A 25,478-nucleotide genomic window follows, 5' to 3' on the forward strand; every position below is an offset into this window, starting at 1 on the left:
CATGTACTGTCAAATCTTGGGTGAGAACCTCCTTCCCTCAGCCAGGGCATTGAAAATGGGTCGTGGATGGGTATTCCAGCATGACAATGACCCAAAACACACGGCCAAGGCAACAAAGGAGTGACTCAAGAAGAAGCACATTAAGGTCCTGGAGTGGCCTAGCCAAATCTGTGGAGGGAGCTGAAGGTTCAAATTGCCAAACGTCAGGCTCGAAACCGTAATGACTTGGAGAAGATCTGCAAAGAGGAGTGGGACAAAATCCCTCCTGAGATGTGTGCAAACCTGGTGGCCAACTATAAGAAACGTCTGACCTCTGTGATTGCCAACAAGGGTTTTGCCACCAAGTATTAAGTCATGTTTTGCAGTGGGGTCAAATACTTATTTCCCTCATTAAAATGCAAATCAATTTATATAATTTTTGACATGCGTTTTTCTGGATTTTGTTGTTGTTATTCTGTCTCTCACTGTTCAAATAAACCTACCATTAAAATTATAGACTGATCATGTCTTTGTCAGTGGGCAAACATACAAAATCAGCAGGGGATCAAATACTTTTTTCCCTCACTGTATACAGTACCAGTCAAAAGTTTGGACACACCTACTCATTGAAGGGTTTTTCTTTATTTTTACTATTTTCTACATTGTAGAATAATAGTGAAGACATCAAAACTATGAAATAACAAATATGGAATCATGTAGTAACCAAAAAAGTGTTAAACAAATCAAAATATATTTTATATTTGAGATTCTTCAAATAGCCACCCTTTGCCTTAATGACAGCTTTGCACACGCTTGGCATTCTCTCAACCAGCTTCACCTGGAATGCTTTTCCAACGGTCTTGAAGGAGTTCCCACATATGCTGAGTACTTGTTGGCTACTTTTCCTTCACTCTGTGGTCCAACTAATCCCAAACCATCTCAATTGGGTTGAGGTCGGGTGATTGTGGAGGCCAGGTCATCTGATGCAGCACTCCATCGCTCTCCTTCCAGGTCAAATAGTCCTTAAACAGCCTGGAGGTGTGTTGGGTCATTGTCCTGTTGAAAAACAAATGATAGTCCCACTAAGCACAAAACAGATGGGATGGTGTACCACTGCAGAATGCTGTGGTAGCCATGCTGGTTAAGTGTGCCTTGAATTCTAAATAAATAATAATATAATATTTAGCAGACGCTTTTATCCGAAAGCGACTTACAGTCATGCGTGCATACATTTTTGTGTATGGGTGGTCCCGGGGATCGAACCCACTACCTCAGCGTTACAAGCGCCGTGCTCTACCAGCTGAGCTACAGAGGACCAGGGACAGTGACATAAATCACAGACAGTGTCACCAGCAAAGCACCTCCTCGTCCATGCTTCATGGTGGGAACCACACATGCGGAGATCATCTGTTCACCTACTCTGCGTCTCACAAAGACGCGGCGGTTGGAACCAAAAACCTCAAAATTGGACCAAAGGACAGATTTCCACCGGTCTAATGTCCATTGCTCGTGTTTCTTGGCTCAAGCAAGTCTCTTATTATTATTATTATTATTATTATTGGTGTCCTTTAGTAGTGGTTTCTTTGCAGCAATTCAACCATAAAGGCCTAATTCACATAGTCTCCTCTGAACAGTTGATGTTGAGATGTGTCTGTTACTTGAACTCTGTGAAGCATTTATTTGGGCTGCAATTTCTTAGGCTGGTAACTCTAATGAACTTATCCTCTGCAGCAGAGGCAACTCTGGGTCTTCCATTCCTGTGGTGGTCCTCATGAGAGCCAGTTTCATCACAGCGCTTGATGTTTTTTGCAACTGCGTTTGAATAAACTTTCAAAGTTCTTGACATTTTTCGTATTGACTGACCTTCATGTCTTAAAGTAATGATGGACTGTCATTTCTCTTTGCTTATTTGAGCTGTTCTTGCCATAATATGGACTTGGTCTTTTACCAAATAGGGCTATCTTCTACCTGTCACACTGTTGACAGTGACTCAAGGCTGCCATCTACAGGATGTAGCATGCCATTAAACCATATAAAAAAAAGCCCCACAGCTCCCCCTTGTGGTGGCACAGTCGACATGCACTAAATGACGAAGGCAAATTGATTTGACTACAGTTTCTTAAAGAAATACAATAAATAAATAATATACAAATCAAAAGGTAAAAAAACAATACAATGATTCTGATAAAGGCCATTGTCAGCTGAAAAGTCATGATTTTAACTCAAATTAGAGAAATAAAGTATCAAGTTTTTAAATTGTGAGAGAGTTGGGCTCGTGATTTTTTGGTTGGCTGGTCCTCGTCGGGATTGAGCCCCTTGCCTTCTACGCCTCTCCATTAACACAATAACACAAGGAGTTTTTCGGACATTCTTTTATTAGCCAGTACAGTTTAACCGAGGAGGAATTCCTTCCAGACTTTCACACAGAGACAACAAATCAAAATGGTGCCAGTGAATGGCAATACACAGCTACCAGCCACCGTTGGTCGCATCTTCAGTAGAAACCATCCAATGAATACATACTTTACATTTTAATTTAAAAAATGTATGATTGATCGATAGTGTTTTTAAGTAATATATATATCTTACCGCTGCAGAGCTCCTTTACAGGTCTCACTACTCTTAAGACTGCTAATAGAATAACTGACTGACTTTAGCACTGAAAACAACAGCAAAAATAACAACTCACTTCTTAGTCTCACCCTACCTTCAACCCAGAGTACAGTAAATGACACTGATGCCGTCGCCTTAGAGACGCTTATTATTAGATGTAGCCTGGCATAGCATGCAGGTAAATACTCTTCATCCTCAGGAGGAGGAGGAGGAGGAGGAGGATGAAGACAATGCCTAAGTTGAAGCGTGAAGCAGGAAAGGATCTCCGGAACTGCTTGGTGGTACAGAGAAGTGTGCAAGTCGAGTGTGTGTGTGAGATATGTGATCCAATGCATGTACAGTGTGTGTGTGTGTGTGTGTGTTTGTCTGTTGTATATCGGTTAGTGTGTTGTTCTCTCTCTCTCTCCACTGTTCTATTATATATTCTGAGTATACCAAACATTAGGAACCTTATGCCCTCAGAACAGCCTCAATTCGTCGTGTCATGACTCCAATGCTTCCCACAGTTGCGTCAAGTCGGCTGGATGTCCTTTGGGTGGTGGACCATTCTTGAAACACATGGGAAACTGTTGAGCGTGAAAAACCCAGCAGCGTTGCAGTTTCTTGACACAAACCGGTGCTCCTGGCACCTATTACCACCATACCCCGTTTAAAAGGCACTTAAATCTTTTGTCTTGCCCATTCACCCTCTGAATGACACACATACACAATCCATGTCTCAATTGTCTCAAGGCTTAAAAATCCTTCTTTAACCTGTCTCCTCCCCTTCATCTACACTGATTGAAGTGGATTTAACAAGTGACATCAATAAGGGACCATAGCTTTCACCTGGATTCACCTGGTCAGTCTATGTCATGGAAAGAGCAGGTGTTCTTAATGTTTTGTACACTCAGTGTATATGTGTATTTTGTGTTTCTGTTTACATGTGTGTATTCTACGTTGTGTGTGTGTCAGTGTGTGTAACCTCCTCATGCTACGAGCGGCCCCAGGCTGAGCTCTACGTGGTGTGTGAGCCAGACGGCCTCAGTGGGGGCGTCGCCCTCCTCGCTCGGCCTTATGGGAGTCGCCAAGTTGCGGAAGTCGTGACGGATCTTAAAGGACACGGTGACGTCACCGTCCTCCTCGCGCTGAGGGACCACCTTGATGAAGAAACCGATCTTATTGGATTTCCTGAAGGCCACCACGCTGGAGAGGAGACAGGAGCAGAGAGGGAAGGTTAGCAGACCAGGGGCAGAGCTCAAATGTCACCCTGTTCCCTTTATAGTCCACTAGTTTAAACTAGAGCTAATATTCTTTCTCCTCAGTTCTGCCACTTAAGACTGTGTGTACCAGTGTGTGTGTGTGTGTGTACCAGTGTGTGTACCAGTGTGTGTGTGTGTACCAGTGTGTGTGTGTGTGTACCAGTGTGTGTGTGTGTGTGTGTGTGTGTGTGTGTGTGTGTGTGTGTGTGTGTGTACCAGTGAGTGTGTACCAGTGTGTGTGTGTGTGTACCAGTGTCTGTACCAGTGTGTGTGTGTGTGTGTGTGTACCAGTGTGTGTGTGTACCAGTGTGTGTGTACCAGTGTGTGTGTGTGTGTGTGTGTGTACCAGTGTGTGTGTACCAGTGTGTGTGTGTGTGTGTGTACCAGTGTCTGTACCAGTGTGTGTGTGTGTGTGTGTGTGTGTACCAGTGTGTGTGTGTGTGTGTGTACCAGTGTCTGTACCAGTGTGTGTGTGTGTGTGTGTGTGTGTACCAGTGTGTGTGTGTGTGTGTGTGTGTGTACCAGTGTGTGTGTGTGTGTGTGTGTGTGTACCAGTGTGTGTGTGTGTGTGTGTGTGTGTGTGTGTACCAGTGTGTGTACCAGTGTGTGTGTGTACCAGTGTGTGTGTGTGTGTGTACCAGTGTGTGTGTGTGTGTGTGTGTGTGTGTACCAGTGAGTGTGTACCAGTGTGTGTGTGTGTGTGTACCAGTGTGTGTGTGTACCAGTGTGTGTGTGTGTGTGTACCAGTGTGTGTGTGTGTGTGTGTGTGTGTACCAGTGTCTGTACCAGTGTGTGTGTGTGTGTGTACCAGTGTGTGTGTGTGTGTACCAGTGTGTGTGTACCAGTGTGTGTGTGTACCAGTGTGTGTGTGTGTGTACCAGTGTGTGTGTGTGTGTGTGTGTGTACCAGTGTGTGTGTGTACCAGTGTGTGTGTGTGTGTGTGTGTGTGTGTGTGTGTGTGTGTGTGTGTGTGTGTGTGTGTGTGTGTACCTGTGTGTGTGTGTACCAGTGTGTGTGTGTACCTGTGTGTGTGTGTGTATATCAGAGTGTGTGTGTGTGTACCAGTGTGTGTGTGTGTGTGTGTGTGTGTACCAGTGTGTGTGTACCTGTGTGTGTACCTGTGTGTGTACCTGTGTGTGTACCTGTGTGTGTGTGTGTGTGTGTACCAATGTGTGTCTTACTCTGGGTCGTCCTGGAAGTCATGAGGCTCAGCCAACTCATCGTATTCTGCTGCCGCATCCTTCCCTGCCAGGACCAACTTCTTGGTAGGAACCATCACCTATAAACAAGATCATCATCATCAATAACATCAACAACAGAGGTCAGGGGTGAAAGGTCAGCAGTAGGGTTGCAAAGGGAGGGTATATTACTGATAAACTTCTTAGATTTACCAGTAAACTACCAGAATTTTGGTATCGTAGAAGGATTTTCTGTAATCTATAACAAGACATCTAGTGGCCCTTTTGGATCCTCCGGGTGTCTGTAATAATGTCTGGTCCTCTGACATCTAGTGGCCCTTTTGGATCCTCCAGGTGTCTGTAATAATGTCTGGTCCTCTGGGTGGCCTTATCACAATATCATTAAATAAGATGATTTTAAAATAGAAAACAGAATGACAAAGCTGTAAAACATCCTAATATAAAACATCTACTTAATGAATACCATTGGTGTTTAATATGAGGATTTCAGCATGAAATATCCTTCAGATGTTTTTACACACTTTATATGTATTTTCCGATGTCAATATGGTATTTGCTGTCAATGTTTTGTGGTCAAATTGGTCGCAAAAAGTCAATAGTTGGAAGAGTTGCTGAGGGAAAATAATGCCATTGTTGATTAGATGCTTTTTCATGAATTACACCAATTTTCTCTTGAACCATATGGTCTATCAACTAGAAATTTTGTGGACACAGATTAAAAAAATTAACACTATATAGGAATACATTTTATATTTTTTTTACTCAAGTATAAATAAAATTGCCATATATTTTCTAGCGCAACTTTGGTAATCTGTTGATTACCAAAATTAAATGATGATTCCGTTAACTTTGGTAAATTACAGGTAGCTAGTCAGCAGTACCTTAGCAGTGCTGTTGATGTCCTCTGGGTCTCCCTCCTCACAGCCCACCAGGGTGACGTGGGTAATATTCTCCACTGGGTTGGTCAGGGTCAGCAGCACCTGGCACTCCTACAGACAACATGATACCACTCATACTGTAAGTCATTCTGTTCCCCTATAGACAACATGATACCACTCATACTGTAAGTCATTCTGTTCCCCTACAGACAACATGATATCACTCATACTGTAAGTCATTCTGTTCCCCTATAGACAACATGATACCACTCATACTGTAAGTCATTCTGTTCCCCTATAGACAACATGATACCACTCATACTGCAAGTCATTCTGTTCCCCTACAGACAACATGATACCACTCATACTGTAAGTCATTATGTTCCCCTACAGACAACATGATACCACTCATACTGTAAGTCATTCTGTTCCCCTATAGACAACATGATACCACTCATACTGTAAGTCATTCTGTTCCCCTACAGACATGATACCACTCATACTGTAAGTCATTCTGTTCCCCTACAGACAACATGATACCACTCATACTGTAAGTCATTCTGTTCCCCTACAGACAACATGATACCACTCACACTGTAAGTCATTCAGTTCCCCTACAGACAACATGATACCACTCATACTGTAAGTCATTCTGTTCCCCTATAGACAACATGATACCACTCATACTGTAAGTCATTCTGTTCCCCTACAGACAACATGATACCACTCATACTGTAAGTCATTCTGTTCCCCTACAGACATGATACCACTCACACTGTAAGTCATTCTGTTCCCCTACAGACAACATGATACCACTCATACTGTAAGTCATTCTGTTCCCCTACAGACAACATGATACCACTCATACTGTAAGTCATTCTGTTCCCCTACAGACAACATGATACCACTCATACTGTAAGTCATTCAGTTCCCCTACAGACAACATGATACCACTCATACTGTAAGTCATTCTGTTCCCCTACAGACATGATACCACTCACACTGTAAGTCATTCTGTTCCCCTACAGACAACATGATACCACTCATACTGTAAGTCATTCTGTTCCCCTACAGACAACATGATACCACTCATACTGTAAGTCATTCTGTTCCCCTATAGACAACATGATACCACTCATACTGTAAGTCATTCTGTTCCCCTACAGACAACATGATACAACTCATACTGTAAGTCATTCTGTTCCCCTATAGACAACATGATACCACTCACACTGTAAGTCATTCTGTTCCCCTACAGACATGATACCACTCATACTGTAAGTCATTCAGTTCCCCTACAGACAACATGATACCACTCATACTGTAAGTCATTCTGTTCCCCTACAGACAACATGATACCACTCATACTGTAAGTCATTCTGTTCCCCTTCAGACAACATGATACCACTCATACTGTAAGTCATTCTGTTCCCCTACAGACATGATACCACTCATACTGTAAGTCATTCTGTTCCCCTACAGACAACATGATACCACTCATACTGTAAGTCATTCTGTTCCCCTACAGACAACATGATACAACTCATACTGTAAGTCATTCTGTTCCCCTACAGACAACATGATACCACTCATACTGTAAGTCATTCTGTTCCCCTACAGACAACATGATACCACTCATACTGTAAGTCATTCTGTTCCCCTACAGACAACATGATACCACTCATACTGTAAGTCATTCTGTTCCCCTACAGACAACATGATACCACTCATACTGTAAGTCATTCTGTTCCCCTACAGACATGATACCACTCATACTGTAAGTCATTCTGTTCCCCTACAGACAACATGATACCACTCATACTGTAAGTCATTCTGTTCCCCTACAGACATGATACCACTCATACTGTAAGTCATTCTGTTCCCCTACAGACAACATGATACCACTCATACTGTAAGTCATTCTGTTCCCCTACATACAACATGATACCACTCATACTGTAAGTCATTCTGTTCCCCTACAGACAACATGATACCACTCATACTGTAAGTCATTCTGTTCCCCTACAGACAACATGATACCACTCATACTGTAAGTCATTCTGTTCCCCTACAGACAACATGATACCACTCATACTGTAAGTCATTCAGTTCCCCTACAGACAACATGATACCACTCATACTGTAAGTCATTCTGTTCCCCTACAGACATGATACCACTCACACTGTAAGTCATTCTGTTCCCCTACAGACAACATGATACCACTCATACTGTAAGTCATTCTGTTCCCCTATAGACAACATGATACCACTCATACTGTAAGTCATTCTGTTCCCCTACAGACATGATACCACTCATACTGTAAGTCATTCTGTTCCCCTATAGACAACATGATACCACTCATACTGTAAGTCATTCTGTTCCCCTATAGACAACATGATACCACTCATACTGTAAGTCATTCTGTTCCCCTACAGACATGATACCACTCACACTGTAAGTCATTCTGTTCCCCTACAGACAACATGATACCACTCATACTGTAAGTCATTCTGTTCCCCTATAGACAACATGATACCACTCATACTGTAAGTCATTATGTTCCCCTACAGACATGATACCACTCACACTGTAAGTCATTCTGTTCCCCTATAGACAACATGATACCACTCATACTGTAAGTCATTCTGTTCCCCTACAGACATGATACCACTCATACTGTAAGTCATTCTGTTCCCCTACAGACAACATGATACCACTCATACTGTAAGTCATTCTGTTCCCCTACAGACAACATTATACCACTCATACTGTAAGTCATTCTGTTCCCCTATAGACAACATGATACCACTCATACTGTAAGTCATTCTGTTCCCCTACAGACAACATGATACCACTCATACTGTAAGTCATTCTGTTCCCCTATTGACAACATGATACCACTCATACTGTAAGTCATTCTGTTCCCCTACAGACAACATGATACCACTCATACTGTAAGTCATTCTGTTCCCCTACAGACAACATGATACCACTCATACTGTAAGTCATTCTGTTCCCCTTCAGACAACATGATACCACTCATACTGTAAGTCATTCTGTTCCCCTACAGACATGATACCACTCATACTGTAAGTCATTCTGTTCCCCTACAGACAACATGATACCACTCATACTGTAAGTCATTTTGTTCCCCTACAGACAACATGATACAACTCATACTGTAAGTCATTCTGTTCCCCTACAGACAACATGATACCACTCATACTGTAAGTCATTCTGTTCCCCTACAGACAACATGATACCACTCATACTGTAAGTCATTCTGTTCCCCTACAGACAACATGATACCACTCATACTGTAAGTCATTCTGTTCCCCTACAGACAACATGATACCACTCATACTGTAAGTCATTCTGTTCCCCTACAGACATGATACCACTCACACTGTAAGTCATTCTGTTCCCCTACAGACATGATACCACTAATACTGTAAGTCATTCTGTTCCCCTACAGACAACATGATACCACTCATACTGTAAGTCATTCTGTTCCCCTACAGACAACATGATACCACTCATACTGTAAGTCATTCTGTTCCCCTACGGACATGATACCACTCATACTGTAAGTCATTCTGTTCCCCTACAGACAACATGATACCACTCATGCTGTAAGTCATTCTGTTCCCCTACAGACAACATGATACCACTCATACTGTAAGTCATTCTGTTCCCCTACAGACAACATGATACCACTCATACTGTAAGTCATTCTGTTCCCATACAGACATGATACCACTCATACTGTAAGTCATTCTGTTCCCCTACAGACAACATGATACCACTCATACTGTAAGTCATTCTGTTCCCCTACAGACATGATACCACTCACACTAAGTCATTCTGTTCCCCTACAGACAACATGATACCACTCATACTGTAAGTCATTCTGTTCCCCTACAGACAACATGATACCACTCACACTGTAAGTCATTCTGTTACCCTACAGACATGAACAGACATGATAACACTCATACTGTAAGTCATTCTGTTCCCCTTCAGACATGATACCACTCATACTGTAAGTCATTCTGTTCCCCTACAGACAACATGATACCACTCATACTGTAAGTCATTCTGTTCCCCTACAGACAACATGATACCACTCATACTGTAAGTCATTCTGTTCCCCTACAGACAACATGATACCACTCATACTGTAAGTCATTCTGTTCCCCTACAGACAACATGATACCACTCATACTGTAAGTCATTCTGTTCCCCTACAGACAACATGATACCACTCATACTGTAAGTCATTCTGTTACCCTACAGACATGAACAGACATGATACCACTCATACTGTAAGTCATTCTGTTCCCCTACAGACAACATGATACCACTCATACTGTAAGTCATTCTGTTCCCCTACAGACAACATGATACCACTCATACTGTAAGTCATTCTGTTCCCCTACAGACAACATGATACCACTCATACTGTAAGTCATTCTGTTCCCCTACAGACAACATGATACCACTCATACTGTAAGTCATTCTGTTCCCCTACAGACAACATGATACCACTCATACTGTAAGTCATTCTGTTCCCCTACAGACAACATGATACCACTCATACTGTAAGTCATTCTGTTCCCCTACAGACAACATGATACCACTCATACTGTAAGTCATTCTGTTCCCCTACAGACAACATGATACCACTCATACTGTAAGTCATTCTGTTCCCCTACAGACAACATGATACCACTCATACTGTAAGTCATTCTGTTCCCCTACAGACATTATACCACTCATACTGTAAGTCATTCTGTTCCCCTACAGACAACATGATACCACTCATACTGTAAGTCATTCTGTTCCCCTACAGACAACATGATACCACTCATACTGTAAGTCATTCTGTTCCCCTACAGACATGATACCACTCACACTAAGTCATTCTGTTCCCCTACAGACAACATGATACCACTCACACTGTAAGTCATTCTGTTCCCCTTCAGACAACATGATACCACTCATACTGTAAGTCATTCTGTTCCCCTACAGACAACATGATACCACTCATACTGTAAGTCATTCTGTTCCCCTACAGAAATGATACCACTCACACTGTAAGTCATTCTGTTCCCGTACAGACAACATGATACCACTCATACTGTAAGTCATTCTGTTCCCCTACAGACAACATGATACCACACATACTGTAAGTCATTCTGTTCCCCTACAGACAACATGATACCACTCATACTATAAGTCATTCTGTTCCCCTACAGACAACATGATACCACTCATACTGTAAGTCATTCTGTTCCCCTACAGACATGATACCACTCATACTGTAAGTCATTCTGTTCCCCTACAGACAACATGATACCACTCATACTGTAAGTCATTCTGTTCCCCTACAGACATGATACCACTCATACTGTAAGTCATTCTGTTCCCCTACAGACATGATACCACTCATACTGTAAGTCATTCTGTTCCCCTACAGACAACATGATACCACTCATACTGTAAGTCATTCTGTTCCCCTACAGACAACATGATACCACTCATACTGTAAGTCATTCTGTTCCCCTACAGACATGATACCACTCATACTGTAAGTCATTCTGTTCCCCTACAGACATGATACCACTCATACTGTAAGTCATTCTGTTCCCCTACAGACAACATGATACCACTCATACTGTAAGTCATTCTGTTCCCCTACAGACATGATACCACTCACACTGTAAGTCATTCTGTTCCCCTACAGACAACATGATACCACTCATACTGTAAGTCATTCTGTTCCCCTACAGACAACATGATACCACTCATACTGTAAGTCATTCTGTTCCCCTACAGACATGATACCACTCATACTGTAAGTTATTCTGTTCCCCTACAGACATGATACCACTCATACTGTAAGTCATTCTGTTCCCCTACAGACAACATGATACCACTCATACTGTAAGTCATTCTGTTCCCCTACAGACATGATACCACTCACACTGTAAGTCATTCTGTTCCCCCTACAGACAACATGATACCACTCATACTGTAAGTCATTCTGTTCCCCTACAGACATGATACCACTCACACTGTAAGTCATTCTGTTCCCCTACAGACAACATGATACCACTCATACTGTAAGTCATTCTGTTCCCCTACAGACATGATACCACTCGAACTGTAAGTCATTATGTTCCCCTACAGACAACATGATACCACTCATACTGTAAGTCATTCTGTTCCCCTACAGAAATTATACCACTCATACTGTAAGTCATTCTGTTCCCCTACAGAAATGATACCACTCATACTGTAAGTCATTCTGTTCCCCTACAGACATGATACCACTCACACTGTAAGTCATTATGTTCCCCTACAGACATGATACCACTCATACTGTAAGTCATTCTGTTCCCCTACAGACAACATGATACCACTCATACTGTAAGTCATTCTGTTCCCCTACAGACAACATGATACCACTCATACTGTAAGTCATTCTGTTCCCCTACAGACAACATGATACCACTCATACTGTAAGTCATTCAGTTCCCCTACAGACAACATGATACCACTCATACTGTAAGTCATTCTGTTCCCCTACAGAAATGATACCACTCACACTGTAAGTCATTATGTTCCCCTACAGACATGATACCACTCATACTGTAAGTCATTCTGTTCCCCTACAGACAACATGATACCACTCACACTGTAAGTCATTCTGTTCCCCTACAGATAACATGATACCACTCATACTATAAGTCATTCTGTTCCCCTACAGACAACATGATACCACTCACACTGTAAGTCATTCTGTTCCCCTTCAGACAACACGATACCACTCATACTGTAAGTCATTCTGTTCCCCTACAGACATGATACCACTCATACTGTAAGTCATTCTGTTCCCCTACAGACATGATACCACTCATACTGTAAGTCATTCTGTTCCCCTACAGACATGATACCACTCATACTGTAAGTCATTCTGTTCCCCTACAGACAACATGATACCACTCATACTGTAAGTCATTCTGTTCCCCTACAGACATGATACCACTCATACTGTAAGTCATTCTGTTCCCCTACAGACAACATGATACCACTCATACTGTAAGTCATTCTGTTCCCCTACAGACAACATGATACCACTCATACTGTAAGTCATTATGTTCCCCTACAGACAACATGATACCACTCATACTGTAAGTCATTCTGTTCCCCTACAGACAACATGATACCACTCATACTGTAAGTCATTCTGTTCCCCTACAGACAACATGATACCACTCATACTGTAAGTCATTCTGTTCCCCTACAGACAACATGATACCACTCATACTGTAAGTCATTCTGTTCCCCTACAGACATGATACCACTCATACTGTAAGTCATTCTGTTCCCCTTCAGACAACATGATACCACTCATACTGTAAGTCATTCTGTTCCCCTACAGACATGATACCACTCATACTGTAAGTCATTATGTTCCCCTACAGACAACATGATACCACTCATACTGTAAGTCATTCTGTTCCCCTACAGACATGATACCACTCATACTGTAAGTCATTCTGTTCCCCTACAGACATGATACCACTCATACTGTAAGTCATTCTGTTCCCCTACAGACATGATACCACTCACACTAAGACATTCTGTTCCCCTACAGACAACATGATACCACTCACACTGTAAGTCATTCTGTTCCCCTTCAGACAACATGATACCACTCATACTGTAAGTCATTCTGTTCCCCTACAGACAACATGATACCACTCATACTGTAAGTCATTCTGTTCCCCTACAGACAACATGATACCACTCATACTGTACGTCATTGTGTTCCCCTACAGAAATGATACCACTCACACTGTAAGTCATTCTGTTCCCCTACAGACAACATGATACCACTCATACTGTAAGTCATTCTGTTCCCCTACAGACAACATGATACCACTCATACTGTAAGTCATTCTGTTCCCCTACAGACATGATACCACTCATACTGTAAGTCATTCTGTTCCCCTACAGACATGATACCACTCATACTGTAAGTCATTCTGTTCCCCTACAGACATGATACCACTCACACTGTAAGTCATTCTGTTCCCCTACAGACAACATGATACCACTCATACTGTAAGTCATTCTGTTCCCCTACAGACAACATGATACCACTCATACTGTAAGTCATTCTGTTCCCCTACAGACAACATGATACCACTCATACTGTAAGTCATTCTGTTCCCCTACAGACATGATACCACTCATACTGTAAGTCATTCTGTTCCCCTACAGACATGATACCACTCATACTGTAAGTCATTCTGTTCCCCTACAGACAACATGATACCACTCATACTGTAAGTCATTCTGTTCCCCTACAGACAACATGATACCACTCATACTGTAAGTCATTCTGTTCCCCTACAGACATGATACCACTCATACTGTAAGTCATTCTGTTCCCCTACAGACATGATACCACTCATACTGTAAGTCATTCTGTTCCCCTTCAGACATGATACCACTCATACTGTAAGTCATTCTGTTCCCCTTCAGACATGATACCACTCACACTGTAAGTCATTCTGTTCCCCTACAGACAACATGATACCACTCACACTGTAAGTCATTCTGTTCCCCTACAGACAACATGATACCACTCACACTGTAAGTCATTCTGTTCCCCTTCAGACAACACGATACCACTCATACTGTAAGTCATTCTGTTCCCCTACAGACAACATGATACCACTCATACTGTAAGTCATTCTGTTCCCCTACAGACATGATACCACTCATACTGTAAGTCATTCTGTTCCCCTACAGATAACATGATACCACTCACACTGTAAGTCATTCTGTTCCCCTACAGACAACATGATACCACTCATTCTGTAAGTCATTCTGTTCCCCTACAGACAACATGATACCACTCATACTGTAAGTCATTCAGTTCCCCTACAGACATGATACCACTCATACTGTAAGTCATTCTGTTCCCCTACAGACAACATGATACCACTCACACTGTAAGTCATTCTGTTCCCCTACAGACAACATGATACCACTCATACTGTAAGTCATTCTGTTCCCCTACAGACAACATGATACCACTCATACTGTAAGTCATTCTGTTCCCCTACAGACAACATGATACCACTCATACTGTAAGTCATTCTGTTCCCCTACAGACAACATGATACCACTCATACTGTAAGTCATTCTGTTCCCCTACAGACAACATGATACCACTCATACTGTAAGTCATTCTGTTCCCCTACAGACAACATGATACCACTCATACTGTAAGTCATTCAGTTCCCCTACAGACAACATGATACCACTCATACTGTAAGTCATTCTGTTCCCCTACAGACAACATGATACCACTCATACTGTAAGTCATTCTGTTCCCCTACAGACAACATGTGACACAGGATGTCTTCAAACATGTTTTGGGGCCTGTTCCGATACTTGAATAATTGACTTGCCTTTTGGAGGCGCAGGTTTGGAATGGACATGATTCTGACTTCAGGGATGTAACTCCTTTAGGATTGAAAATTACATCACTTTACTGAGAAACAATACAACAATACCAACAATCAGAGTAGAAAACAAGGTGAATTTGTCCGGTACAGAGGAGATTCTAAGCAATACTTACACAGCCACCAGCTGGATTTTGAACTTTATTGAGGTTGGGTTAAATTCTGGCTTGCTCAGATTGTGCTCACATTTCTAAGAAGAAAAGCAACATTTCTACCATGAGTAATCAAAGATAAATTGCCAGCAAAAGATAACAATAAAATAGTAGTAAAATGCCCTTTCTGAGAAGAGTAGTGTGAAGAACTGTGTAATGTACAGACCCTGCATCGCAGAGAGCGCTTGATCAGCAGGTGTTTGTGTTTGGGGTGGAGCTGAGAGGCTCCGGCAGGCTGGCTGTCAGGCTGCAGCAGACGCTGACGCAAGGTGGTCACTGTAACACACAGCACAGACCATGAGGTTAACACACAGCACAGACCCTGAGGTTAACACACAGCACAGACCCTGAGGTTAACACAACACAGACCATGAGGTTAACACAACACAGACCCTGAGGTTAACACACAACACAGACCCTGAGGTTAACACAACACAGACCATGAGGTTAACACAACACAGACCCTGAGGTTAACACAACACAGACCATGAGGTTAACACACAGCACAGACCCTGAGGTTAACACACAGCACAGACCCTGAGGTTAACACAACACAGACCATGAGGTTAACACAACACAGACCCTGAGGTTAACACACAACACAGACCCTGAGGTTAACACAACACAGACCATGAGGTTAACACAACACAGACCCTGAGGTTAACACACAACACAGACCATGAGGTTAACACAACACAGACCATGAGGTTAACACAACACAGACCATGAGGTTAACACAACACAGACCATGAGGTTAACACAACACAGACCATGAGGTTAACACAACACAGACCCTGAGGTTAACACAACACAGACCCTGAGGTTAACACAACACAGACCATGAGGTTAACACAACACAGACCATGAGGTTAACACAACACAGACCCTGAGGTTAACACAACACAGACCATGAGGTTAACACAACACAGACCATGAGGTTAACACAACACAGACCATGAGGTTAACACAACACAGACCATGAGGTTAACACATAACACAGACCATGAGGTTAACACATAACACAGACCATGAGGTTAACACATAACACAGACCATGAGGTTAACACACAACACAGACCATGAGGTTAACACACAACACAGACCATGAGGTTAACACAACACAGACCATGAGGTTAACACAACATGGTCAACCAGGCCACACAGGGAGGTTAACACAACATGGTCAACCAGGCAACACAGGGAGGTTAACACAACATGGTCAACCAGGCAACACAGGGAGGTTAACACAACATGGTCAACCAGGCAACACAGGGAGGTTAACACAACATGGTCAACCAGGCCACACAGGGAGGTTAACACAACATGGTCAACCAGGCAACACAGGGAGGTTAACACAACATGGTCAACCAGGCAACACAGGGAGGTTAACACAACATGGTCAACCAGGCAACACAGGGAGGTTACACAACATGGTCAACCAGGCAACACAGGGAGGTTAACACAACATGGTCAACCAGGCAACACAGGGAGGTTAACACAACATGGTCAACCAGACAACACAGGGAGGTTAACACAACACGGTCAACCAGGCAACACAGGGAGGTTAACACAACATGGTCAACCAGGCAACACAGGGAGGTTAACACAACATGGTCAACCAGGCCACACAGGGAGGTTAACACAACATGGTCAACCAGGCCACACAGGGAGGTTAACACAACATGGTCAACCAGGCCACACAGGGAGGTTAACACAACATGGTCAACCAGGCCACACAGGGAGGTTAACACAACATGGTCAACCAGGCAACACAGGGAGGTTAACACAACATGGTCAACCAGGCAACACAGGGAGGTTAACACAACATGGTCAACCAGGCAACACAGGGAGGTTAACACAACATGGTCAACCAGGCAACACAGGGAGTTAACCCTATCAGAAACCAAAATATAAGCTTGTTTTACTCCAATGTTTTTCAACTATATAAAATGTAAACAGACACTGTATAGCCTCAAAACAATGTTAAAACTATAATCTTGATAACATGGATGGTCAGTACTGGCATCCCATAGCTCCGTCTATTAATTTGAGAGTGGTTACATTTCTCCAGCCCCAATCCCTCAGCTTTTTAGCAAAACGCTTTTTTTATGGTTTCAATTAAGGATTCTAGTTTGTAAAGTAGTGACCATTGTTACCCTCTATAGTGTTCAAGGACAGGGTTTAGGTTTAGGTTTAGGCTTAGGTTTAGGCTTAGGGGTGGTTATCTCTTACCCTCTGGTAGGTTGATAGGTCTGGTGTAGCAGTCTTCAGGCAGTGGCTCCACCTCGTCTAAGGCTTGGGCTGGCTCTATCTTCATCTCCTTCTGGTCTTCACCTTCCTTCAGACTGGAACAGGGACAGACACGGTGAAGGTCATTATAGGAGACAGGGACAGACACGGTGAAGGTCATTATAGGAGACAGGGACTGACACGGTGAAGGTCATTATAGGAGACAGGGACAGACACAGTGAAGGTCATTATAGGAGACAGGGACAGACACAGTGAAGGTCATTATAGGAGACAGGGACAGACACAGTGAAGGTCATTATATGAGACACGGACAGACACAGTGAAGGTCATTATAGGAGACAGGGACAGACACAGTGAAGGTCATTATAGGAGACAGGGACAGACACAGTGAAGGTCATTATAGGAGACAGGGACAGACACAGTGAAGGTCATTATAGGAGACAGGGACAGACACAGTGAAGGTCATTATAGGAGACAGGGACAGACACGGTGAAGGTCATTATAGGAGACAGGGACAGACACGGTGAAGGTCATTATAGGAGACAGGGACAGACACAGTGAAGGTCATTATAGGAGACAGGGACAGACACAGTGAAGGTCATTATAGGAGACAGGGACAGACACAGTGAAAGTCATTATAGGAGACAGGGACAGACACAGTGAAGGCCATGATAGGAGACAGGGACAGACACAGTGAAGGTCATTATAGGAGACAGGGACAGACACGGTGAAAGTCATTATAGGAGACAGGGACAGACACGGTGAAAGTCATTATAGGAGACAGGGACAGACACAGTGAAGGTCATTATAGGAGACAGGGACAGACACATTTAAAGCCATTATAGGAGACAGGGACAGACACATTTAAAGCCATTATAGGAGACAGGGACAGACACAGTGAAGGTCATTATAGGAAACAGGGACAGACACAGTGAAGGTCATTATAGGAAACAGGGACAGACACAGTGAAGGTCATTATAGGAGACAGGGACAGACACAGTGAAGGTCATTATAGGAGACAGGGACAGACACAGTGAAGGTCATTATAGGAGACAGGGACAGACACGGTGAAAGTCATTATAGGAGACAGGGACAGACACGGTGAAAGTCATTATAGGAGACAGGGACAGACACAGTGAAGGTCATTATAGGAGACAGGGACAGACACATTTAAAGCCATTATAGGAGACAGGGACAGACACATTTAAAGCCATTATAGGAGACAGTGACAGACACAGTGAAGGTCATTATAGGAAACAGGGACAGACACAGTGAAGGTCATTATAGGAAACAGGGACAGACACAGTGAAGGTCATTATAGGAGACAGGGACAGACACAGTGAAGGTCATTATAGGAGACAGGGACAGACACAGTGAAGGTCATTATAGGAAACAGGGACAGACACGGTGAAGGTCATTATAGGAGACAGGGACTGACACGGTGAAGGTCATTATAGGAGACAGGGACAGACACGGTGAAGGTCATTATAGGAGACAGGGACAGACACAGTGAAGGTCATTATAGGAGACAGGGACAGACACAGTGAAGGTCATTATAGGAGACAGGGACAGACACAGTGAAGGTCATTATAGGAGACAGGGACAGACACAGTGAAGGTCATTATAGGAGACAGGGACAGACACAGTGAAGGTCATTATAGGAGACAGGGACAGACACAGTGAAGATCATTATAGGAGACAGGGACAGACACAGTGAAGGTCATTATAGGAGACAGGGACAGACACAGTGAAGGTCATTATAGGAGACAGGGACAGACACAGTGAAGGTCATTATAGGAGACAGGGACAGACACGGTGAAGGTCATTATAGGAGACAGGGACAGACACGGTGAAGGTCATTATAGGAGACAGGGACAGACACAGTGAAGGTCATTATAGGAGACAGGGACAGACACAGTGAAGGTCATTATAGGAGACAGGGACAGACACAGTGAAGGTCATTATAGGAGACAGGGACAGACACAGTGAAGGTCATTATAGGAGACAGGGGCAGACACAGTGAAGGTCATTATAGGAGACAGGGACAGACACAGTGAAGGTCATTATAGGAGACAGGGACAGACACTGTGAAGGTCATTATAGGAGACCGGGGCAGACAGTGAAGGTCATTATAGGAGACAGGGACAGACACAGTGAAGGTCATTATAGGAGACAGGGGCAGACACAGTGAAGGTCATTATAGGAGACCGGGGCAGACACAGTGAAGGTCATTATAGGAGACAGGGACAGACACTGTGAAGGTCATTATAGGAGACAGGGGCAGACACAGTGAAGGTCATTATAGGAGACAGGGACAGACACAGTGAAGGTCATTATAGGAGACAGGGACAGACACAGTGAAGGTCATTATAGGAGACAGGGACAGACACAGTGAAGGTCATTATAGGAGACCGGGGCAGACACAGTGAAGGTCATTATAGGAGACAGGGACAGACACAGTGAAGGTCATTATAGGAGACAGGGGCAGACACAGTGAAGGTCATTATAGGAGACCGGGGCAGACACAGTGAAGGTCATTATAGGAGACAGGGACAGACACTGTGAAGGTCATTATAGGAGACAGGGGCAGACACAGTGAAGGTCATTATAGGAGACAGGGACAGACACAGTGAAGGTCATTATAGGAGACAGGGACAGACACAGTGAAGGTCATTATAGGAGACAGGGACAGACACAGTGAAGGTCATTATAGGAGACAGGGACAGACACAGTGAAGGTCATTATAGGAGACAGGGACAGACACGGTGAAGGTCATTATAGGAGACAGGGACAGACACAGTGAAGGTCATTATAGGAGACAGGGACAGACACAGTGAAGGTCATTATAGGAGACAGGGACAGACACGGTGAAGGTCATTATAGGAGACAGGGACAGACACAGTGAAGGTCATTATAGGAGACAGGGACAGACACGGTGAAGGTCATTATAGGAGACAGGGACAGACACAGTGAAGGTCATTATAGGAGACAGGGACAGACACGGTGAAGGTCATTATAGGAGACAGGGACAGTTGTATTTATTAACTCCAACACATCTCCATGGCTTTATTCCCAAACTGCACGTGCACTACTTTTGACCAAATAGCCTATACAAAAGTAGTGCACTACATAGGGAATTGGGTGCCATTTGGCACCCAGCCCTTGTATAGGCTATTTGTGATGTGCTAACATGAACAACATGATTTGTTATGTAAATGTACAGTAAAGGAATGGTACATGAGGGGATGTGATACTCGTACTTTACGGACAATAACGTTCTTGGAATGTCATGTAATACTTACGAAAGACCGGCCAGACTGGCGATAGGAGCTCCAGGCCTCTGTCGCTGTAGTCTGGTACCCAGACCATACTTCTCCTTTATACGGCAGAGCAACACAACGTCAGCTAACTCACAGGCAGACACCACGTGGTAGACTTATGGGAGAGGAACACCACTGGCATTTCTATTGATGACTGATACATGTTGATGTTTTTCCCTGTACTCTGGGATGGGGAAGCATTTATCAAATAACACATTTTCAAAAATCCAATTAGGAAAACGTTACTAGCATAAATGCCTAAAACAAAATTGTGATCGAAACCAAAGACATAAACCAAATCTAGAGAAAGAATTTGGTTTGAACAACGACACAAACAGAAACCTTTATGTTAATAGTGGGAGAAGGGAGTTGCTACCCTTTACTATACTACAGGCTAAACCAGCATTAACTGTACATCGCAATAGAATGCATCGGATTGCTTCTCTCCTCCCAGTCAACATAAAGTATCCTATTGTGCTGTTGGTAATATCTTTCGCCTGAGGAGACATTCATGTGATCAGGGAGGTCACTCAGTTACAGATTAGATACGGAGAACTAGAGAGAGAGAGATACGGAGAACTAGAGAGAGAGAGATACGGAGAACTAGAGAGAGAGAGATACGGAGAATGAGAGAGAGAGAGAGAGAGAGAGAGAGAGAGAACAGTGTTTGACTATCAAAGTTGTACAACTCACCACCACATGAATAGTGTGTTGCTGGGGAGGGAGGGGTTAAAAAGCAACATTTCAGGAAAAGAAGACAAAAACAGTGTCAAGTGAAACCAAAGCAGTAAAGCAAACATTTAGTGGCAGGTAACTGGTGACATGCAACAGAAAAGCATCAGTGGTAGAGATGAAGATTCTTCAGTTGCAGTGGCTAGTATATAGCTAGCTAGCACACAGCTAGCAGCTAGCTTATAGTGACTCTTCACCAATCACAGGGTCTGAAATCAATGTTTCAGTATGACACAGGTTCTAATCTAAACCAGTGCTTCTGTCCATACACACGAACTACACATGCATTTCAAATCAATGTCACCATACTAGAACAACACATTACAGTACAAAACGTACGCTATTCAGAAATAGTTCCCTTGTTAAAATTTCAGATCCCACCACCAGCAGGTTAATAACACAGCAGTAAACATCACAACAAAGAAAAGATGAAAAGCAGGATGTTTCTCATTATAAAGGTGGGAGCTGGGCTGTGGTTATTGAGACCGGTTAACGTATTCCAGAGATAAGTGCAAAGGCTTAGCATGTTATCTGCCGGAGTGTGTGTGTGTGTGTGTGTGTACCGAGAAGGCCAGCGGCATGTAGGGTCGTCTCCTGGCCAGCTTCTTCCTGTCCCTGTCCAGTTTCTCTCGCTGGGCCAGCTGCTGGTAATACTCTATCAGTTTATTGATCTGGAAGAAAATACCCAACAATACCATGAGTATCTGGAGGAAGAATGCACATACCATGAGTCTGAATGTCATAGGATAGCCCCATGCAGTGCTATTATTCTTACAGAAAGGGGGAAATTGTAGGCCAGAGAACCATGTATAGAGGATTTATCATCAGCATACCATGTAAGTTAACAGTAGGAACCCAAATAGTAGAAAGCCAGGTCAAAGCCAACATGTAGGCCTGGAGCCTGTATCAGGAGTGTGCTGTTTGTGGTTGATCACGCCGTGTTTGTTTTTTTTGTGATACAGCATCAGTTACAATAGACTCTATGCAACTTCCAGCGTCACAGCATTCTACAGCCTGGGGTTGTCTAGCTGAATTGAAGATCAGACCAAAGGAAGGCAACATACCCGTTGAGTATGAGGGTTCTCAGGCTCCTGCCATCCTCCACTGGCTGAAGTGAAGACCCAAAAAGAAAGAACTTCAACAGTCGTCCAGAAAACACCCAACAAGTCAAATCACACAACAGACACGTAGGCTACTAGTGCACACGTCTACATGATATGGGACAGATCTCTATTCAGAGTAACAATTCCAAGCAAAGCTCCATACATACAAGATATGAATTCGTTTTGCATTTGAACCATTCTAACATGGCCTATTATCAATAGTGAGTTCAATATCTCCCCCTCGTCACCCATGCAGGGGGCACTTCCTTCAGTAGCTTAGTAACTATGATCACTAGCAAGGTTTGCTATTTGATTTGGTTGAAGCCACTTCTCACACTCACCCAGCCACGGAATAGTTGGCCCCCACGCCTAACATTGGCCCAATATAAAAAGTAAATAGTCAACAGTCCAATATCGGCCCCCCCTCATCGTCAACAGTGAGGTAGGCCTGGCACTCACCCACAGACTTGTCGGCCATGCCCACGTCTCTGGATGTCCAGCGACAGAAGCCACAGGCCAAGTAGTAGGCCTTCTTCATGGTCGTCTTGCTGGGGTCGTCAGGAAGAGGGGCTGGGATGTTGGTTGCCCGGGTGGACAGAGTGTGCATGCAGCATGGGCAGTCGAAGCAGTTGGCACACCTGGGGCACGCAGAGGAAGGAGGTATAGCTAGTTAGAACAAAGGTAGTTTGTATTCAACCGGAAGAAATAAATCGCAGTACTCTGACCCAATGCTAGCTTTTATGGCTTTCCTTAACCCTGACCTCATGTAAACTAGGCTACACCTAACCTTAATATAACCTTCGACCCCATAGAATTACATATAGAATAGTGATGGGGGAAAAATCTATAGTTACATATCAGGATATTAATCCCTGGCAACTTCAAACCTAACCTTAACCCTAAACTTAATCTCTATGCCTAACCTGAAGTTTTCTTTCAGCTGGTTGAATATCCTCTTCCTAGAACAAAACAGATAGCTGGGAAATGTAGGCTGGATGCAGTGAGAAGTCATGCAGTGAACATTGTCAATGGCTACACAGTAAGGTATAGGTCTATGCCATAGACCGTATATAACAGGTCTATGCTGATTCTCAGTTGAAAATGTTTCTCACCTGTTCTTCTTCAGCTTTGCCTCTGCTGAAGGCATATTCTCCAGGCAGCTTGGACAGTAATGCGAGTCCACCTGGAAACCAAACAGAGGCGGCATTCAACAGTCTATGTTAGTGGGAATACATGAATGTGCATAGCTATCCCTCGTAGCTAGCTAGTAGTTATAACTGCACAAATAGTCATTATGATTCAGCATGAACCAGTATCTGTGCGTTAGAGACCTCACAGATACCGGTTCAGCTTCAGTAATAAAAGTGTGAGTTTCTGTGGGCGAGGGTCACTGTCCGTTGTGTGGCTGTGTAAGTTCAGAATCGAAGCTGTCTGACGTGGCACGTATGAAAATAGATTATAACTAAATAGCTACAAAAAGCTAGATACCTAAATAAGATGTTTCACAAGAATTTTAAAAAAAACTCAAAAAGCTGTTTGCTAGATCTGAGACCGCACTGTGGTCGCTCTGTCTGGGTGTGGTGATGAATAGCGTACGTTAGCCAGCTAACAGCAGACTAGTTAACTAGGAGGCTGTGAAACTAACAATTAAAAACGTTTTTCAAACGGTTGTTGGGTTTTAGTTGTATTTCCAGTGGGAATTTGTGTCACTGTTAATAGGAGTAAAAGAAACTCATAGTGAACACCGACCAAATAAACACTGTATGATTATGTTGTTTGGCAAGCTGTCTCGCTTGATTGCTAACAGTTAACTTAGGTAGCTAGATAAAACGTACACAATTATGAAAGTAGCTAGATAAAACGTACTCAATTATGAAAGTAGGACGGAAGTAAAGACGGCTACGGCCAATCAGACGACAGAGTTGTTGAATAAATATTGATTGGCGTGCGGTATGACAAATAATAAATAAATAAAATATTGTACGGGGGGGGGCTGGACTAGGTTGACCAAACTCTCCCAAACCGCTAACGCTGCGGAGCTAGCTAGATATCTCTACGATAGCAATAGCTAGCCACAGTAGTGTTGACATTTGGGTCACTTACCTCGTGAGACACACATTCTAAGGAACGTAATTCACTGCAATACCGGCAAAAATAAAGCGTAGACAACGGAGATCGGATCTTTTTCTCTCCGTGAACTAGGTAAAGGACCCTGTCAGGCTGCAGAAGAGACGCCATCTCTGACTGATCTTCTTACGTCGACGTCGACGTCGCCTACTGTTGTCGTTTGCTCGACGCTGCCCCCAGGTGGTGGGATATGATATATGGACATTTTGGAGAGGTGCAGTTTTATTTTAAACCGACAGGGGGCAAGCTTTGGTCCATGCATATGCATATGTCATGCTTTGTTGTTGTGGCAACCACCAACTCATGACAGGAAATCGCGGTTCCTTCAATAAATTGTTT

At 43.3% G+C, this 25,478-nt stretch overlaps 1 protein-coding gene across 1 annotated transcript; it reads right to left on the reverse strand.

Moving 5' to 3' along the window:
• Positions 1–2,341: 2,341 nt before the first annotated feature.
• LOC311105317 (dynactin subunit 4) lies at positions 2,342–25,288 on the reverse strand. Its single transcript, XM_084147430.1, has 13 exons — positions 25,116–25,288; positions 24,125–24,195; positions 23,472–23,650; positions 22,974–23,017; positions 22,473–22,580; positions 21,160–21,233; positions 17,840–17,952; positions 15,775–15,884; positions 15,573–15,646; positions 15,403–15,457; positions 5,914–6,021; positions 5,015–5,112; positions 2,342–3,777 (listed from the first exon to the last, which is right to left on the reverse strand). Exons 1-13 carry the CDS (start codon positions 25,248–25,250, stop codon positions 3,561–3,563), a joined length of 1,386 nt encoding a protein of 461 aa, XP_084003556.1. The 5' UTR covers positions 25,251–25,288; the 3' UTR covers positions 2,342–3,560.
• Positions 25,289–25,478: the final 190 nt, after the last annotated feature.

The sequence above is a fragment of the Coregonus lavaretus genome (assembly GCF_964263955.1).
Source record: "Coregonus lavaretus genome assembly, chromosome: 29".
Lineage (NCBI taxonomy): Eukaryota > Metazoa > Chordata > Actinopteri > Salmoniformes > Salmonidae > Coregonus > Coregonus lavaretus.

Coding starts and splice junctions, on each gene's coding strand:
- LOC311105317 (XM_084147430.1), bottom strand. CDS start 25,250: ATGGCGTCTCTTCTGCAGCCTGACAGGGTCCTTTACCTAGTTCACGGA. Junction 23,651..24,124: donor GCAAAGCTGAAGAAGAACAG/GTGAGAAACATT, acceptor TGCGTGCCCCAG/GTGTGCCAACTGCTTCGACT. Junction 6,022..15,402: donor CAAACCTGCGCCTCCAAAAG/GCAAGTCAATTA, acceptor TGTTGTCTGTAG/GAGTGCCAGGTGCTGCTGAC.